Source organism: Thalia democratica, chromosome 2 (genome assembly GCF_965202585.1).
Source record: "Thalia democratica chromosome 2, ktThaDemo2.hap1.1, whole genome shotgun sequence".
NCBI lineage: Eukaryota > Metazoa > Chordata > Thaliacea > Salpida > Salpidae > Thalia > Thalia democratica.
Window position 1 is genome coordinate 37330761 of NC_139166.1, and position 19592 is coordinate 37350352.

At 30.4% G+C, this 19592-nt stretch overlaps 1 protein-coding gene across 2 annotated transcripts in view; it reads right to left on the reverse strand.

Annotated features, from left to right (window-relative positions):
* Window positions 1–11027: 11027 nt before the first annotated feature.
* The window catches only part of LOC145830107 (DNA ligase 1-like), a 51983-nt gene continuing 43418 nt past the window's right edge, over window positions 11028–19592 (reverse strand). For both annotated transcript variants that reach the window (XM_082937996.1, XM_082937995.1), the window contains exons 25-26: window positions 15620–15725; window positions 11028–11336 (exon numbers count right to left, since the gene is read on the reverse strand). In XM_082937996.1, the coding sequence (XP_082794122.1) occupies window positions 11160–11336; window positions 15620–15725 (283 nt within the window). In that variant the 3' untranslated portion in view covers window positions 11028–11159. The remainder of the gene's footprint in view (window positions 11337–15619; window positions 15726–19592) is intronic.

Genomic DNA, 19592 nt, shown 5'->3' on the forward strand with positions numbered 1-19592 from the left:
ATAATTACAAAAAAAACATGTCTATAAGATACTAATTTTTAATGGTTGTACAAATAAATATAAAATCAAACACCCCATTAATTTAAAAATTTAAAAAGTCTTAAAGTTAAGTCATTTAACAGTAATATAAAAAATGCAAGCAGCTTCTAGGTGTTGTACAAAATAATCAATGAAAATCAATTGTTGCTTATTTAAATAAGCCCCTAAGTAGTATTCATCTAAAAAGTACCAAATATCTTTTTATGCTTGTACAAAAAAGGAAGAAATCTTGGAGTTTCCAAATCAGAACCAACGGTTCTCCATTGTAGCAGTTGTCAACCAGTTTTGTCGATCCTTTCTGGTGTGATTATCTCCTCCTCTATTTCCATGGACTCGTCTTCTGAGACTTCGTCTTCAGAGTCGTAGTACCACATTTCCTCATAGTCTGGATCCGTTTCGTACCTACCCATGTACATCGTTGCCGCTCGCGGTGGTCTGCTAAGAGTGTCTGCCACCACATTATCTGTGCCTTTAACATGGATGACGGTCGGGTTGTATTCTTTGGAGATGACGTTGCACGTAGGGGGATTGATCTGTCAACTCCTTCTTTAATGCGTTACAAAGGGCCATATTGTCAGATCTTATTATTAGTTGTCGCCCATAGATTCGACTGTGGAAATGCTTAATGGCCATAACTAAACCTGTTAGTTCTTTGTAGTATGTACAACGTGCTTGTTTGTTTTCCGGAATGCTTCTTGAAAAGAAAGCAAGAGGTACCATCACATTTTTATCGTTTAGTTGTTCTAGTGAGGCACCTGTGTGGGTGTCCGAGGCATCAGAGAACAAAATGAGAGGTTTACCTTGGTCTTCAAACGACAGGGTGGCTGCGTTAGTTAATGCTGTCTTTGTGTCCTCAAACGTTTTGATATGAGAATCGTCTAACTTCAAGATGGTTCGGTTGGTCTTTTTTGGTCCCCCTGATATTGCGCTTAAGGGTGCCAAGATCTCTGCTAAACCAACAATAAAGGAATGGTAGTAGTTCGCCATCCCAAGAAACCTCTTGAGATCTTTGCGGGTAATGGGTACGGGATACTCTTTAATGGCCGCTACTTTTGAGGCTTATACATTGATCCCCTCTACGCCGATCACGTGCCCGAGAAATTCTAATTTCGACTTAGCAAAGGTAGTCTTTTTTACATTCAAGAAGAGTCCGTATTTTGACAGGGTTTCAAATACTTTTCTCACATGACAGACATGCTCGTCTTCCGTGTAAGAATATATCAATATGTCGTCAAGATAGACATAAGTGAAGTCTTCGCATTCCCTCAGCAAGGCCTCCAATACCTGCTGGAATTTCATCGGTGCGTTTTTCAAACCAAAAACGCACCGATTGGGAATGAAAACACCACTATGAACGATAATTGCAGCACATTTTTTAGAGTTGGCTGCGAGAGGCAGGCTGTAGTATGCCTCTTTTAAATCCAAGTTTGTGAAATATCTCGTACCGCCAGGGATGATCTGGGCAAGTTCGTCAATTCTAGGTAATGGGTAACTTAACGGCCGTGTTGCTTTGTTCAGCGTGGTATAGTCGATACACACGCGCATACTACCGTCTTTCTTTTGTACGCAAGTAACTGGAGATGCCCCTTCGGTTGCCTCTCCTCTAGTCACCACTCCCCGATATAAGAGGTCGTTGAAGTGGTCTTGTATAACTGCTCGTCGGCCACCAGGTATCCTGGCTTTGCGTGGTAGGTTGGCTTCCTGGTAATTTCAGGGAAGTCCATTAATAGTCTTTTGCATTTTTCTTCTTACGGAGTCGTATTCTTACCACCCAGATAGATGTGGTTGACTGAAGCGACTATTGGGGTGGGCAACTCAGCAGGTGCGAACAGTCTAGCTGATTCGTTTGACCCCATCTTGCATAGTTGAGAGGTAGATGGCAGGATCGCTAGTTCGTTCTTTCTTAACAGGTCCATGCCAATAATGCCAAAGTGGCGTGATTCTTGAGTAACCCAGAACGAGTGGTTGATGGGTTCTAAATTCCCCAATTGAAGTTCGACATCCGCGCTACCAATGGGGTGGGTTGTTTTGTTACCAAACCCTTGGATGGTTCTACTTTGTTTAGGAAAATATTTGTCTATACCGTTAGTCTATACCTTCGGCAGGATTGAAATTTCGGATCCGCTGTCAACCAAAAAGATAACATTTGTGTTTGAATCCGCTACAAATAGTAGGCCCTGAGGGAGGTTCTTCGGTTTAGGTGCAGGGAATTTATTCAGTTGAAATGTCCATTTTTCTACACTTTTATCTTTGTTGTGATTGGTAGTGTCGAGAGATTTTTGTTGTGGTTCTGGCTGCGGTTGCGCTGACCGTTGGGACTGCCCGTTGTGGTGCTGGCTAAGGTAGCTCGGATCGTTGGCGCTGGTCGTGGAGGTGCTGGCTTCGGTGGCGCTGACCGTTGACGCTGGCCCTGGTGATGCTGGCTGTGTTTGCGCAGACCGCTGGGACTGCCCATTGTGGTGCTGGCTAAGGTGGCTCAGATCGTTGGCGCTGGTCGTGGAGGTGCTGGCTTCGGTGGCGCTGGCCCTAGTGATGCTGGCTGTGTTTGCGCAGACCGTTGGGACTGCCCATTGTGGTGCTGGCTAAGGTGGCTCAGATCGTTGGCGCTGATCGTGGAGGTACTGGCTTTGGTGGCGCTGACCATTGACGCTGGCCCTGGTGATGCTGGCTGAGTTTGCGCAGACCGTTGGGACTGCCCATTGTGGTGCTGGCTAAAGTGGCTCAGATCGTTGGCGCTGGTCGTGGAGGTGCTGGCTTCGGTGGCGCTGACCGTTGACGCTGGCCCTATTGATGCTGGCTGCGGTTGCTCAGAACTTTGGTTCTCATCAGGTGTTTCTGCTGCACTACGTGAGGCTGTTTGCTTTATATGAAAAGTCATCTTCGGTTTGTTTGAAGGTGTGGACACTTCATTTCCTGGATGACTTATAGTGCAGTTTGAGGCATTTCTGGTTGGTCTTGGTTGAGATGGGGGTTGCTGTCGAGGGGCGGTTTTATTTACAAATTGGACAGCTTTGGTGTGAGATAGTGTAGCCCCAATCACTCTCCCTCTCACTGCGGAGGGTTTGGGAGCTCATTTTTTGCATGAGGCGGAGATATGGTTTGATGGCGCATACTACATCTCCTGTCTAAACAGGTATAGGTATTTACACCAAATCTCTGATGGTTTCTGCATATAATTTCATTGTTGTTAATGGCTGTCCATTGCTGTTGTGCTTGGGCTGGTCTGTTTTGATTTGAGCGCGGGGCATTGCTATAGTTTATATTTCTGGCTCGTCCCTTTGCCTCTTGCTCATTTGTGTCGAGCATTACTTTCCAAGCAATTTGAAAGTCTTTGTCTTTCAGATGAAGCTTCTCCCGTAAACGATTTTTCAAACGAGGAGGTGCTAAGTGTATTGTGAGAAATTTTGTTAATACACCTTCATTTCTGAACTCAGCTAACCAATGATTAATCTCATCACCTAGTTCCCTACTTGACATGGAGTGCCTGTCAGTTCTTGCCAATAGAACGTTGCTTACTCGCGCTTGCCCACTCATTAGGAACTCTTTCAACGTGTCGTAGTTCCTATCTTCTGGTTTATATCTGTGGTAGTAGCTCTCTCTCTCTTTCCAGGTCACTAATGTTTCAAGCAGCCTGTAAAGATCTTGATCCGATCGAATGTCATAATCGTTGGCGATCTTCTCAAAGTGTTTTAGCTTTATTTTTAATTGCTCTGTATCGCGCTTTAAATATCCAATTTGACTGACAAGATCGCCCTTTTTCTGCATTAGTTTATACAGCTGGCTTGTTGTTGTGCGGGGCGTACTGCCACCTATGTCTACTGTGACGTCATACCTACTATCTTCTGGCTGGGGTTGGCAGTCGTAAGACGGACTGCGAACACATGGTTCAAAGTTTTCTTTCACACCTGACCCTTCTTGCTCTACTGAAGGTTCTCTATAGTTCGGAGGAGAGCGACTGGTCACCTGGCTCCTTGGTAGGTCTTGAGCCTTTGAGATGTGTAAAACCTGGTGGGGAACCTGGATTTGAGGATCCATGTTTGTATTCTGTCTACCCTGAGTTGAGATGTCGTGATTTGTCCTTGTAGATGGATTTGGACTTCTCAATTCATGTAATTCTTCTTGTAATTTTCGAAATTCCTCTTGAAGTTTAGCCTGTCAAATTTGTTCCTTGAAATCTTTGATCCCCTGTACTATCTCCTCGGCACTCAGTTCTTGAGGTGGCACTTGAATAGGGGGTCTCCTGTTGTTTTGGAGGGAATAGTCCATGTTTAAGTTGTTAGGTTGGAAATGTTGTTGGAATGGCATAGGTGAGGTTCTTGCTGGAGGAATGGAGCTGTTGCTAGGTGGTCCTGTCACCCTTGGTGGAGGCCCATAGTTGCTAGGTGTAGAATTTTGTTGGGGTGGGTAGCTTTGTCTTGGCAGACCACTTGGATTAGGCTGGTCTCTAGGTTGTTGATAACTGCCCATTGCTGCCTGAGGTTGTTCCTCCTCCTGGTTACCTCCTGACTGATCCCCCCCTGCGTTCATGTCAATCTCGGCACTGATTTCTATACCCTGTGTCTCAATTAAATTAATTAATTTTTAAATTGCTAATTTACTAATTTTAGCTTGGTAGTAAATATTTGACCCTGAAGTAAAACTTAAACAAAAAAAGTTTATTTTATTTATGTAAAATATAGAGAAAAAAATCAAGTACTTATGACTCCTACTTTCAAGTAAATTACATATTTTCATTCATATATTTTCTTATTTAACAATTACATAGATCATAGACGATCGGAATCCCTCTCACCATTTTATAACCTGACATATATGTTATTTGGGATCATAAATGGTTTATAAAAATCTATGTTATATATTATTAAGTTTCTAGGTAAATTGGCAACCCTGTGTAGTTTTATTTCTTAGTCTAACTTAGTGACTTTTCAAAAAACAATTGGAAATATCATGAGGTGATAGTTATATCACCTCATGATATTTCCAATTGTATTTTGAAAAGTGACTGACCTTGAACTAAAAGTGAATTTTTCCAAAGAACGAAATGAAAGCTTTTGGACTCAACAAAAACTAAGGCAAAAGTATCCAATCATTTGAGAGTTATATAGATTATTGTTTATAGCTTTTCCTTCTAGCTATGTTGTTGAGAAAGCTTTCAGATCAGTTATCAACATCTTGAGCAAAAGATCTAATCTAGATATTTGTAAAAAAGGCTTTTTTTACTGATTAAGAATCAGATTAGAAAAACTTGCAAGCAGTCATGAACCTCATTCTACACATTATATTAGACTTCAGTAGCAGACATTATTTTATGAAAATTTTTTGCTTTATTTAATCTTTTAAAATACTTTTTATTTAACCTGGTTTGTATTGTATTTAAATAGTCTTTTTATAATAAAATTTTATTAAGTTATTTATTCTACAACAGGTTTGCATAATGCCTAATAAATATTAATTACGGTAGACTTCCTCTTGAGTTCGCACTTTTTACCCAAAAAATTGCAAATTCATGTTTTCTAAAATTTAACTTAAATAAAGCCTATTACTAACTAAGTATTAATAAAACAAAAAAATCATAATATTTAGTATCTTATATAGATCTACTTTTTTAATGAATGTTTGTTTTATGTTTTAGTTGATTTTAAGTTTATGCATAACGTTATTGCATATAACATATTCAAGTTTATCATTTTGTAAAAAAAGGTAATAATTTTTGAGTTTGCACTTTTTTATTTCGTTCAAAGTGCCAACTCAAGCGGAAGTCTACTGTATTTATTAAATCATTTATGTTTTAAATCTGTTATTAATTTTATTTTGACCTGGTTATTTTCGTAGTTTATATTTCGTTTTACATTACATTGGAAGTTTTTATAGCATAGTGATTAAAGTGTTTGTTTGAAAGAAATTTATTTGAATTATTTTTGTTATTACTTGTTTAATCTGTATAAATAAATAAATCTTGATAACCATTTAAGTTTTTATTTTAAGTTTTTTTTTTTGGTTTTAAAAGAGCATAGATTTAAGGTCTCTATTTGAAATTACTTCAAATTTTTCATTTAAAAGATTCTTTAACTCAATTTTATTTTCTTACTTGATTTGTTATTGTTAAAAAACCTATACATTAAAGAATTTTAAACTATTATTACAAATGTTTTTTGTTTTATCTTAATTTTTAATATATTAGCAATTAGACTGTGTTGTTTATTTTATTAGTTAAACACTAGCTTTTAGTTTTTCACTATTTTCTTCTGGTAAATTATTATAGGCTAATGACTAGAGAAAAAATAAATTTAAACAGTATTAAATATGCCATTAAAAGACTGCTGCAGTTACAAAACAAAATTTTAAGCTAATTAAAAGAATTTTTTAATCGATTGCTCTCTGTTCACAGAATTAACTGTGAAACTTTTGATTTTTTTTGAATTTAAACTAAAAAAAAAAGAAAATGTTAAAACTAAGGTTTAGTTTCCTAAAGGTTATTCCAAGTCAAATACTGTTTAATGGTATTCTATTACAGAACATGTAGTTTAAAAAGTTTAAATTTAAGTTTTTAACTTTACATCAACTTCCTTATAATATATCTTAGCATTGAAATTAATAACTTTACTACATTATCTGAAGCTGTTGATGAAACCACTTTTCATGTGAGATAATCAACCAGTCGGTCAAACTTCCTTAAACTAGATCAGAAATTATGTTTTATTATTTATTTTATTATGTGTAAAATAAACTGTTCATTTTTTTATAGTTTCTTAATCTCTGGTATAGTAATTTTAGAATATGCCTATTTATAAAATAATTTTAGTACTTTGTGCGGTTTAAACAAGTTACTTAGTATTAACTTCTAAATGTCCGAAATTCGTTATTTGAGAGATTATTATAATGTCAGGTTTAAATTAAGATTTCAGATGGTTAACGTACGGTTAAGATCCAGTCAAATATCGACATGCTAAGTAACTTGGAAGCTACTTGTGCAAAAGAAACAAAATTTATTTTTTTGATACTAAATATTTTGAAATACACTTTCAATTTGGTTTTCAGTTCACAATAGTATTTCCTAGATCACAATAATACTAAATCATTTTATTACAATTTCGCTCGAGTTTTTCAATTTTCTTATATGTTATTTTTTTAAGTTATGCAGCCCGCAATTACATTTTTTAAACGAGTTGAAACTAGAAAAGATTTTTTAGTAAATATGAATTGCTGACTACAAAAGTTGTCCACCACTACCCTATAAGTTTCATTAGTTTCAAAACAGTTCATATCTAAACAGGATTAATTACAGGTTACACAAGGCTTTTTAATAATTAAATATTTTAATACACTTAACTGGGCTTATAAGAAAACAAATGTAACTTATTTTCTCAAGCCCTGTAAACTACTTTGAACACAGCTCAAAAGTGCATGCATAAGAAGTACCAGACTAAATTACATTTCGAACACAACTTTTTCGGCTGAAAAGTTTCTACTCAAGAGAAAAACTACTTTGTAAAATCGTGGGGGGCGATTATTTTCCGAATTTCTGAAAAGGGGGCGATTTAGAAAATGAGTTTGGGAAACCCTGGTTTAGAGTGTTGATAAAGATACTTATTTAAATTTTATTATCTAATTATGTTAGCATAAGAAAATAAAATAATAATGATATGGTAAAAAAGTTTTATCAATTCCAGCTATAAGACATCAAAACACTGTATTGTAATACTCGTTTTAATTTTGCAATCAGAACTCGGGTCTTGTTCTTGTCACCGTGACTCGGTTCTCAACTTCTTTTTATTGACTACTATGCATTCGTCTAGTTAGACTATCGAATTATTATTTGTAATCAGTTTATTTATTTTATATTTTATATTTATTTGAAAAGAGGTTAAGCAGTTTCTTGTTAAGTAATGTTTTAATGATGTTCAATATAATTTTACAATTTTAGCTTATTATAAAAAAGTGATAACCATTTTTGGTTTTAATGATATCTAATCTAAATAAATTAATTTATAAAATTACGATTTACAAATAGTACATTTACTTTATATTACTACACAAAAACTTAATTTTCTTTATCTGAATACCCCGTAGTCATAACTTTGTTTCAAAAGTGATAATATTGTACCATATCTCATTAAATAAATTGTTTTCTTGTGATACCAAGTTAGATTTTTCAGTTGCGATGTAAGGCATACCAGAATTATTTTATCAAGTGTCTATCTATATAAGCAGTAATATTTATTTTTTTAGATAAGATTAAGTTTCGTTTAAAAACTCATAGACTCGTTATAGCATAAAACCAAAACTTAACCAAAGAATAAGGTAAAAGTAAACTAGATCAACGTATGGAATTTTCATTTTTCTACTACTTTTCGAAACTGTCGGTGGTAAAGTTTGTTTTACAAAATTGTGTTTACTAATTAAATTGTTAATTTCATAATATTTTGTAAGCTTGTTGTCTTCGCACATCATGATTCCTGGTTTTTTATGGAATGAAATTAGTTGATAAACAACATAAGTCAATGATCTGGTTTTAAACAAAATTATATTACAATCATGTATCTAGCACTAGCAACATTGTTTATAAAAATTTAATAACACAATAAAATTGTAATCTATCGGTGTGCTTTGCAATGGAATTAAACCTAGAAGTTCTTCAAAAATTTTCAAAATAGGTACAGACATCTCTTATAAAAATTCTCAGATGAGCAGTATCTGTTGTATCAGTGCTCTCATCTTAACATATTAATTAACGTCATAATTTTATTTTTGCGGCTTTATAATCTTCAGATATCTTCTAAACACGAATTCTTGTTGTCATTGAAGAAATAAACAAAAATCTTTTACTACCGCCAACACATTTTATTAAAAAAAGTTTTCAATTCTTAACATTGTCTCATTTTTAGTACTTACTATTGCTACTTTATCATTTGCCTTAACAATTTTTCTGATCATTCTGTAGTTACCAGAAGATAATCATGTGATTTGTTGAAACTGACTTAGGCAATTTGTTTATTTTTTATTTCGTTTCTCGCAATAACTCCTAATTAACGTTTTTTAATTCTCATTGCTACTTTATATTTCACATTTAATCATTATAGCAGATAAAGAATTGCTATGATGCTCAATAAAAAAATATTTTTTTTACTTCTTTAATGGCTTAATGAATTTTTATACTATAGTTAAAAATATTTAAGAAACTTAATTGTCCATTCAAGCTGACTTATAATATATATTTTTAAATGTATTTAGTTAATAAATGATAAACTTTTTTATCTTTTTATTTTGTGAACATTATTTTAAACAGGGTTGCCAGCTAACAAACAGGCTAGTTTAAAAATTTTTTTAAACTATGACTTAGTTAAACCTGTTTAAGACATCTTTTAAAACTCAGTTGTGTGTAAAGCTTTTATTTAAAACACTTTGATTAATCTTCGAATTACCATAATAGTTTTTATGACTGAGTGTAGTTTATTAAATATAATTTTTTTTTCTAGCCTTCTTAAATATTGTGTACTTTTTTGTAATAATGATATTTTAGTTAGGTGTCTGAATTTGATTTACAGCTTTTTTTAGCTTTATTTATTTAGATTTTATTTATTTTTATTTATTTAAATATTTATTTTAGATTTAATATTTAGCTTTTTCAAATTTTAATAAACATAGAATGGTTTGGTATAAATCAGTAATTTATGCTTTTTAAGTAGCAACCATGTAAAAAACTAATTTATTATTAATAAGTTATTTTATGAAAGTATTTGAGTATTATTTATTAAAAAAATTTATTTAGTGTTTTTACCATGCAAATTTTATTTAGTTAACGAATTACTTAATTTTTAAAGGGTTAAAACTATTTAAAACGAAAAAGATATTTTCAAAAGTAAATATTTTTTATTAACATGAAAAGCGGTTTATTATATAAAAATGCCCAAAAAATATTTTTTAAGTTTGGTTTTTATAGAGAACTAGATTGTAAGTAAAATTTTTAAAGTTTATTTATTAATTTTTTAAGACAGTACGTAGTTTGTTAAGACTTAAGTATATTAGTCAATTTAGATTTTGTTCCAGTAAATATGTATAATTTAAATAGGCGTTTTATGTGTAGCTAAAAGTTAGTTAAAAAAATAAATTTAATAAAAGTAAAACTTTCTTTAGTGTGACTAGAACTATATTTCATTATAAATAAATATATTAATGTAAAGAGTTTAAAATTTAAGAACTCCATCTATACTAATATTTAAATAAAAATTTGTAAGTTCATAAATTTATTCTGTTTCTTTTAGTTTTATTTTATCTAAATTTTATACAGTGTAATAAATAATAAAATATAAGATTTTCTATAACTACATATATGTTTTTTTCTTAATTTCTAACCAGAAAAAGCGTTTTAAACACAGTTTTTCGGCTATATATTACGTACTTAACTGGCAGCGCATACCTAAAAAATGCGTACATAAGCGGCAAATTGGGAACAAAAAAAATTGTGAACCCCCTTTGAAAAAAGTCTAGACACGCCCCTGGTGTAAAGTATAATTTCTAACTATAAAATTTTGCAGTTTCGAATTGTACCAGACGTTTAATACTTGAAAACTTTTTTCAGAAAATGTTCATTAAAATTTTCTGTTTTTTAAACATTTAATTTGAAAATCAAAAAATTTGAATAAGTTTAAAATTATATAGTTTAAACATTATATAGTTTATATAGATGTTTATTAAACATTAAAAATCAATTGAAAATAATTGAAATAAAAATATTTTTTTTTATTTAAGTACTAAAAATTTTTCATTCGTGTTTATGCTTGTACAATACGTTTTTTTTAATAAGAATAGTATTAAATTAGTACACCAAAATATCTTTGACATTATTTTAAAAGTAAAATTTCGTTCTTACTACATATCAAATTGCAATCTAGTTACTTTTTTATAGTGTTTAGGTATTGATCTGCTTATACCAATATTTTTAATAAAGTTACAATTAAATATATTTTAATGCCATTAAAACATATCAAGTCATACTTATGATATTTAAAAAAACAATTCATAATTTCAAACTAAATATTTATTAAATTTAAAAAAAAACATTATCCATTTTTTTAACCAAAAACAACTTTAACATAGTTAATAATTTGAATGATAAAAAATCAATAAAAGTCTATATCTTTTTTATTTTGTTTAGCTTTCTCCTGATTAACAACAATTTGCTGCTTGTTATAAAAATCGGCAACTTGTTCACTAGTTGTCGCTTGCTCAGGTTTTTTGTCATCCCTGATCCTGATAAATCTTGGAAATCTCATTGAAATTCCTTTGTTAGGATCAACCTACAAAATTCAGTTTTATTTTTTTTCATAGTTATGTTAGTTTTCTAAAACTAATAACAATTTCTTATACAAAAAGATTATGCGCTATTTTTTTGTTAATAACTTACATTTAAAAAAAATTCTAACTGTGAGAAGTTTATTAAAGGTTCCTACTAAAATTTCAGTTAAATATTCTAGGGAAAATTATATAAAAATATCAAAATTTTAAGAAAAATGTTTAAAAAATGGTCAGATATGTAGTGTCAAGGAACAACTTTATTAATTTACTGTTCGTAGTCTTCTTAAACTTAATTTTGACACCAATTTTTATGTTATATTACTGTACGTTTATTATCAAAATTATTAATTTAACTTTTATAGAATAGTTTGATTTTTCACAGTTGTTATGCCTAATATATATACACTGGTGGCCACTTGTTTTTGGCAAATTTTCTCAACGTTTTTAAAACTTCTTCAAGGTTTTTAAAAGTACATTTTTTTTTTTCAAATTAATTTTATTAATAAAATAATCTTAAGTTACAAAAGGTGTTTTTGATAGATTTAAACTACTTAAATGATACATTATTACTATAATTTAATCTTTCTTTCGTTCTATTTCAACCTGTATAATTATTTTAAATCAATTTCTTCAAAGTTCTTCTCATCTGGTCGTTCTAAAGCCTTTATGTTGATACTTAACATAAATAACCATACAATCTAGTTTAAACTCGTTGTTAGTTTTAATTTAATTTTTCATTATCATTTATCAACCGATTAAATTAAATAGTACTTTAAAATTTGCAACAACTAATATAAATTTAAATAAATATTAAAACAAAAACAATGTGCATGTACTAAAATAAACTTTATAAAGTATGAATATTTAAAATTTAATATAATATTAAATTCGTCTTCTATTTATACTTGTTTCACTTCGCACTAGTCTTTTACAACAGTTTTTTAGTGTAATTAGCACTTTATCATTGAAAAAATTACTTATCTGTAAAATAAAATGAACTTTAACGAAAACAGTAAATTAAATATTGACTTATGTACCAATTATTTTGACTTAATGATTGAAATATAATTACATACATGATTTATCAAGTAAAAACTACTTTAAAAGTTTATGAATTAGTTTAACACAACAAATAAACTAAACTATTTTATAATTAAAAACTTTTTTTACATGTCTAACGTAAGTTTTGAACCTTATTTTTAGATGATTGAGAAATAATAAACGATATGAGTTAACAAATTATTCTGTTGTTTAATATAGTGCAAAGAAAAACTGAAAACCTAGTACAAAGAAGCCGCTACTAGAAAAAAAAGAAGTGAGCATATTTTATTACAATTACTTAAGTTTTTATATAAAACTCTTTTACTTGTAATCTTTAATATTTTTTGACGAGAATAATATAAGTCGAACGCTTCGAAACTCATTTAAAACAGTAAAAGAAATATTGACTTATCTACTAATAGTTCAACTTTTCTTTTATCAATAAAAATTAAACCATGAAAAGTTAAGAAAAAAATTTTTTTTACTAAAACTATGAAGTCATTTAACAGAAAAAATAGCTATGACTTACAAAGAATAAATAAATAAAATTTAAAAAACTCCAGAATTTTCTGATTTTTATACATAATTTCAGGTTTTTTTTTTCAAAATTGGCCAAATTCTAGGTTTGTTGGCCACCCTGATATAGTGAAAATTTTAGGATAGTATCAACTACGTTCAGGAGTAGTATTCTAGTACATCAATAAATAGTTAAGATATAAGAGGCATTCTAAATAGTTTTTAAAATACTAATTTATTTTCTAGCAACTTATTTCATCACTTCAGCTTTCTAATTTGTAAATATCAATAAGTAAACATTATTTGACACTAAAATAAATTCTTTCAAACAATATAAATAAGACTCAATTTTTTCAGAACAAAATATATTTCATGCTTCTTTCGTCAGTTGTATACTAAGCAATAAAAATAAAATTTCAAATCTAACATGTATAGTGAAATGCAATCAACGTAATTAAAAATAACAAAGCAAAGAGTAATTAACAATACAAAAGTACTTCCAATTACAATGCAACTAAAAATTAATAAAACAGAGCAACAACTTATAAAACAACGAAAACTACTTAGAAAACAACGAAACAGTATAATCAAAACCTTTATGTTTACACAACTTAGGTTTTCTTAACAAGATACAAATAGCCTCAAGTTTGATAAATAAGAAATGTAAAAACAATTTTCAACAATTTTAAATTATAATTACTAGCACAATCAAGGTTATTTTTTAAGTGTTCAGCAATAGCAGATCTTTTTGAATTAGGGCCAACTTTGTCAAATATATTTATGGGCTTTATAGAAAGAAAGGTGATCTCTAAGAACAAAGTAACTTATTATAGATATGTCGGCGATTGTTTTGTACTAGGAAAAAATGAGGAACAGATAGATGAACTCTTTAATGTGTTGAACAAATCACATTCTTCAATAAAATTTACTTCAGAAAAGGAAAATAAGGATAAATTGGCTTTTCTTGACGTTTTAGTTAAACGACACAAGAACCAATTTTTGACATCCGTTTATAGAAAGACAACTTTCACTGGTAACTACTTAAACTTTCATTCATTCTGTAGCATGAAGAGAAAAACAAATTTAATAAGAACGCTCTGCCATCGAGCACATAAGATCTGTTCAAGAGAATTATTAGATGACGAAATAAAATAGATAACATTGATATTAAATAAAAATGGCTATCCACAAGAACTTGTTAATAAAATTATAAATTCACATCTTAATAGTTTGAACAAAATAAAGCCAGCAGGGCCGGAGAAATGCTTGATTTCTTTAGTATTGCCTTATGTCAATAAAAACTCAGGAGTTTTAGAAAGAGATATTTCTCAATTAGTAAGTAGGACTTATCATTCGGCAAAGCCGATTGTTATTTTCGTATTCAAACTAATGTTCAGACCTGGAGGAAAAGATCCGATAGCAGAATTTAAACAAAGTATGGTAGTTTACCAGCTTAACTGCTTCTGTGAAGCTAGTTATGTCAGGATGACCTCAAGACAATTTGGCAAAAGAATAAAGGAACATATTCCAAAAAGTATTGATGAATTTTGTAAGATTAATAAGAAAACTCAATCTATTAGAGTAATAAATGCTTCAAAAATATCTGCTATTGCTGAACACTTAGTAAATAACCTTGATTGTGCTAGTAATTATAATTTAAAAAGATTTAAAATTGTTAAAAATTGTTTTCACATTTCGGATTTAATCAAACTTGAGGCTATTTGTATCTTGTTAAGAAAACCTAAGTTGTGTAAACATAAAGATTTTGATTATAGTGCTTCGTTGTTTTCTTAAATTGTTTTATAAGTTGTTGCTCTGTTTTATTAACTTTTAGTTGCATTGTAATAAGAAGTATTTTGTATTGTTAATTACTCTTTGCTTTATTATTATTAATTACGTTGATTGCATTTCACTATATAAGTTAGATTTGAAATTTTATTTTTATTGCTTAGTATACAACTGACGAAAGAAGCGTGAAATATATTTTGTTCTAAAAAAATTGAATATCAATAAGTTCACTAAAAAGTATAAAAACACTATATTTAAACTTTTTTTTTGATTTGGAATTACCTGATAAAACCATTAACTAAAATATAAATTAAACAAGGTTTTCAAAAGATTTTGATTATTTTTCGAGGTTTTCTTAATATCTTACAGGTTTTTAAAAAACAAGCTTTTGGTCTATTTTTATTATAAAACTAAACTTAATGTAAAAAAAATATTGTTTTAGGTAAGATATCAACATTGAAAAGATACTGTAAAGCTTCTTTAAATGTGTTATTCATAGAAAAAAATTAATGATACAAAAAATGTTTGATCTCTATGATAGATTTTCATATCTTATCGAAATTTAGTTACTTCACAGGAAAAAACTGCTTAAAATTCCATTATTTGTAGTAGTTTTTCTTCGAAGTTATAAGTTTTATTCAAAATTTCTCAAATTCCAGGTTTTTCCAGAATTCCGATTTTTTGTCAACCCTTTAACAATTTTGTCTAAGTTTGAGGCTATAAAGATAGAAAAAGTTACTGTTTTTAGGTCGATTCTACTAGATTTTCTTACAAAGACCGATATACAAAACAAATAGTTTCTAACATGAATAACACTATTAGGAACAAATGTAATGATATTTAGTTTTAGAAAAAAATGTTTAAAACTTATAGTTGTTAATTAAACAAAAAAATTGATTATTTAAATGATGAGCGACTCTAAAAACATTTAAAAACAAACAATTCCAGAAGCAGCAGTATAGACAGGTGAAATAGAAAAATCAGCAGCTTTTACTTCCCACACTTGAATTGGTTCAAACCAAACATCAGCTGTAATTCCATTCAGTCTAAACAAAAAAGTTATAATTCACTTTATTTTTACACATTTATATCACAAAAAAAACTATCAACAAAAACATCGGCGAAAGTCTGCAGAGCAGATACCTGGACTTTCGTATGCCGTGATAAAGCTCAAGTTTAACATAAGGGTTGATCATACCGATTCGATCATCAGACCACAAGCTTCGGTAGACTGAGACCTAAACTACTTAAAATTAACAATTAAAAAAATTAACTATTTAAAATTTAGAGTTAAATTGCTAATAAAGATCCTAGTGAAACAAGTTCACTGCAATAAATAATAATGAGTAATTCAAACACTACTCTTTCTTTATTAAACTAACGCATGTTTCTGTGTGTTTAAAAGTTAACACGCTTGAACGGAGCTCTGTGAAAAAAATGAATACCGTAAGGAAAAAATAGAAGCTAAATTAGGTATATATATATATATAAAATAAGGTTAATGTTTAAACTTAAACACTTTCTACTGAGCCCACTTGAAGGGCTTTTAAATAATTTATTGAAATGGCAAATTAAAAATTCTGGAACATTTGTTTCATAAAGACAAAGAAGATTGTCTCTAATCTTCAGCCAGTTCGAATTTAAAATAATAAGCACTTTGGTAAACAAAGATGCAAAGTTTACAAAAAAACAAAAACAACATGACGTAAGAATTGAACATTGTACATTACAAATATTCAGTACAAAAATCGATCTACCATCTAACTAATCAAACAACCAAAACTAACGAAAACAACAGTTAATTGACTATAAAACACTTCAAAATTTGTTGTATTTTAAAAGGAGCTTTTTCATATGTTGACAAGACGGTATAAATTCGCTCCTCTTATTTAAACAACCTTCCTTTTTTAACGCATACATAACGGCTGTAGATTCATTTAAACACAGCCTACAAACAGGGTTGTTACCATCTGCTATTGGCTGTGCTCTTTTTATCACCTCCCAAGTTAATTTAAAATCAATGTTTTTGCGCTTAAAGCCGCAAAACATACTTCGAAAGCTCAGTTTCATTTTCGTTTACACCACCTTTAAAGGATTTTTTATGGTTGGCATACCGAAATCTGAATTGAGTGGAGCATAGGCCGATGTAGAACTTCTTCTAAAGGTCAGAGTTAACTGTTGCCTTGTAAATAATGTTCTCTGACCGGCAATTGCCCCCCTTTAAATTATATTTACAGCCACCAGCGCAATTACACTGATTTTTGATTAAATTACTTTTGTTTAAAATCCTTTGGTTATGTGACTTAATTAATCTCTCCAAATTCGCCATACATGAATAACTGATTCGCATATTATGTTTGTCAAATATCTTTGATAATGGGTTATTTTTGTTGAAATGTTTTTTTACTAGATTTATGAATTCTCTGCCGATGTTTGTTTTAACTGAAGTACAGAATGGGGGATTATACCAAATTATATTTCGCTTTCTTTTACTTTTATTGGTCGTTTTGTTTTTTTGCTCCGTTGTTTCAAAATTAAGTTTATCATTGTAACCGCATTTTTTCATTATTAGTTCGTAATCTTGCTTTGTCTTTAAAAAGTTTTCTTCGTTGCTTGATCTTTTATTTAAACGTTGATTAATTATTTTTGGTATTTGGTTTATAATATTTTTTGGGAGGCTAGAACATTTATTTATATACATAATTTTTGCGTTTTGCTTTTTAAAAGGCATATAGGAGAGATCATACAAGTTGAGCTTCACATCCAGGTAGTCAGTCGTCAACATTGGTGATTCAATAGTGACTCTTAACCCCATAGACTTGAAGAAGTTTGCTTTTTTAGCCTTTCAACTATAAAGCCAGAAGAATTGGGCAGTACAGCTAGACCATCGTCCCTGTACAACCCAACTCTTTCTAAACCAAAGATATTCTTCAACCCATCTAACAAAAATAGACCTACTAATTCACATAACTCTGCACCCATGAACGATCCCTGCGCTACATCAAAAAGAGAGCTGGTGTTATTTGCTCTCTTCTTTTGCCACAGGTTTCCTTGTTCATAAAGTACTGATTTACATGCGTTTTTTATTAAACTTAAGTCTTCAGTAGGTACGCTAGTATAAATACCAGCAAATTTTAGTGATTTTATTACCAATTCTTCGCTGATAGAAGGATAAAAATCGACTACATCAAACTTAAAAAAGCTGTACGTTTGTTTTTCCAAACCAGTGGACCAATTTAAGACTTGGTCTGTATCAGTCCACTGCATACGTTTAGATTTTAAACGCACAGCCTTATTAATGCAGTCAATCTTAACCTTAACTATGCGACCTACATCGGACTTAGAAGTATTAATTAATCTACATTTGGGATGTGTCAAAAAGTTATCTTTATGGTCTTTGACCGTTATGTATGCGTTTTTTAAAGGCAATTTTTTGATCCTATCGTGTATTTTTAAGTTTTTAGTTAAATTTTTAGCCTCTACATTAATATCATTTAAAGTTTTATCAGTACATTTTCGTAATCTTTAGTAATATTGTCTTTTAATAATTTTTATAGTCATTTACTGAAATTTCGTAAAAATTAGAAGTTTTATCAGAAGGCACAATCAAATTTTGGCACTTACTTATGTCCTGCACAATCTTTGAAAGTTCATTTTGGAAACGGCTTCTACTTGTTCTGAACTCCACGTCTTGCACCATTTTGATTAGGTCTTCTTCAAATGCCTGTAGATGTTGCATTGGGTTAGGTGTGCGTGTTGTTTTGAACCCGTATGTTTCGTGTTCTTCTGCAGCCACTTGATCTTCTTCTTCGAAGAACTTTGCTTTCCACCACATCCGTCTTACTAAGTGTTGAGTCTTCTGAATTAATGTTTCCTTATACACATCTTGTTTACCTCATGGAATGTTCTTAGTCGAGTGCTTGATATCAAACTTTTTAAAATCTGACATTTTTTATGAACGAGTTTTTGTTTTGAACAAAGTTGTTTTGAAGCTGATGAGTGAATAGTCACGAAACTCGAGTCCTTTGAGTTTTGCATCGTTAAATAAACCTTTATATATATATATATATATAATATATTAGGTAAACAAGATGTGTATAAGGAAGCATTAATACAGAAGACTCAACACTTAGTAAGACGGATGCGGTGGAAAGCAAAGTTCTTCGAAGAAGAAGATCAAGTGGCTGCAGAAGAACACGAAACCTACGGGTTCAAAACAACACGCACACCTAAGCCAATACAACATCTACAGACATTTGAAGAAGACCTAATCAAAATGGTGCAAGACGTGGAGTTCAGAACAAGTAGAAGCCGTTTCCAAAATGAACTTTCAAAGATTGTGCAGGACATAAGTAAGTGCAAAAATTTGATTGTGCCTTCTGATAAAACTTCTAATTTTTACGAAATTTCAGTAAATGACTATAAAAAATTATTAAAAGAAATAAGAGGAGCGAATTTATATCGTCTTGTCGACATATAAAAAAGCTTCTCTTAAAACACAACAAATTTTGAAGCATTTTATAGTCAATTAACTGTTGTTTTCGTTAATTTTTAGTTGTTTGATTAGTTAGAAGGTAGATCGATTTTTGTACTGAATATTTGTAATGTACAATATTACGTCATACTGTTTTTTGTTTTTTTGCATAACTTTTGTATCTTTGTTTACCAAAGTGCTTATTATTTTGAATTTAACTGGCTGATGATTAAAGCTTTATGAAAAATTAAAGCTTTATGAAACATATGTTCCAAAATTTTTAAAATCGCCATTTCAATAAATTATATAATATATTATGTATATATTATATATATTAAAGGTTTTATAAAAAGTTCTGATCGATAGTGCTCAAAAAATTAAATCGGAGCTAAATATTTATCTGATATTGACCTGATATTATGTTATTTTCTACATATTT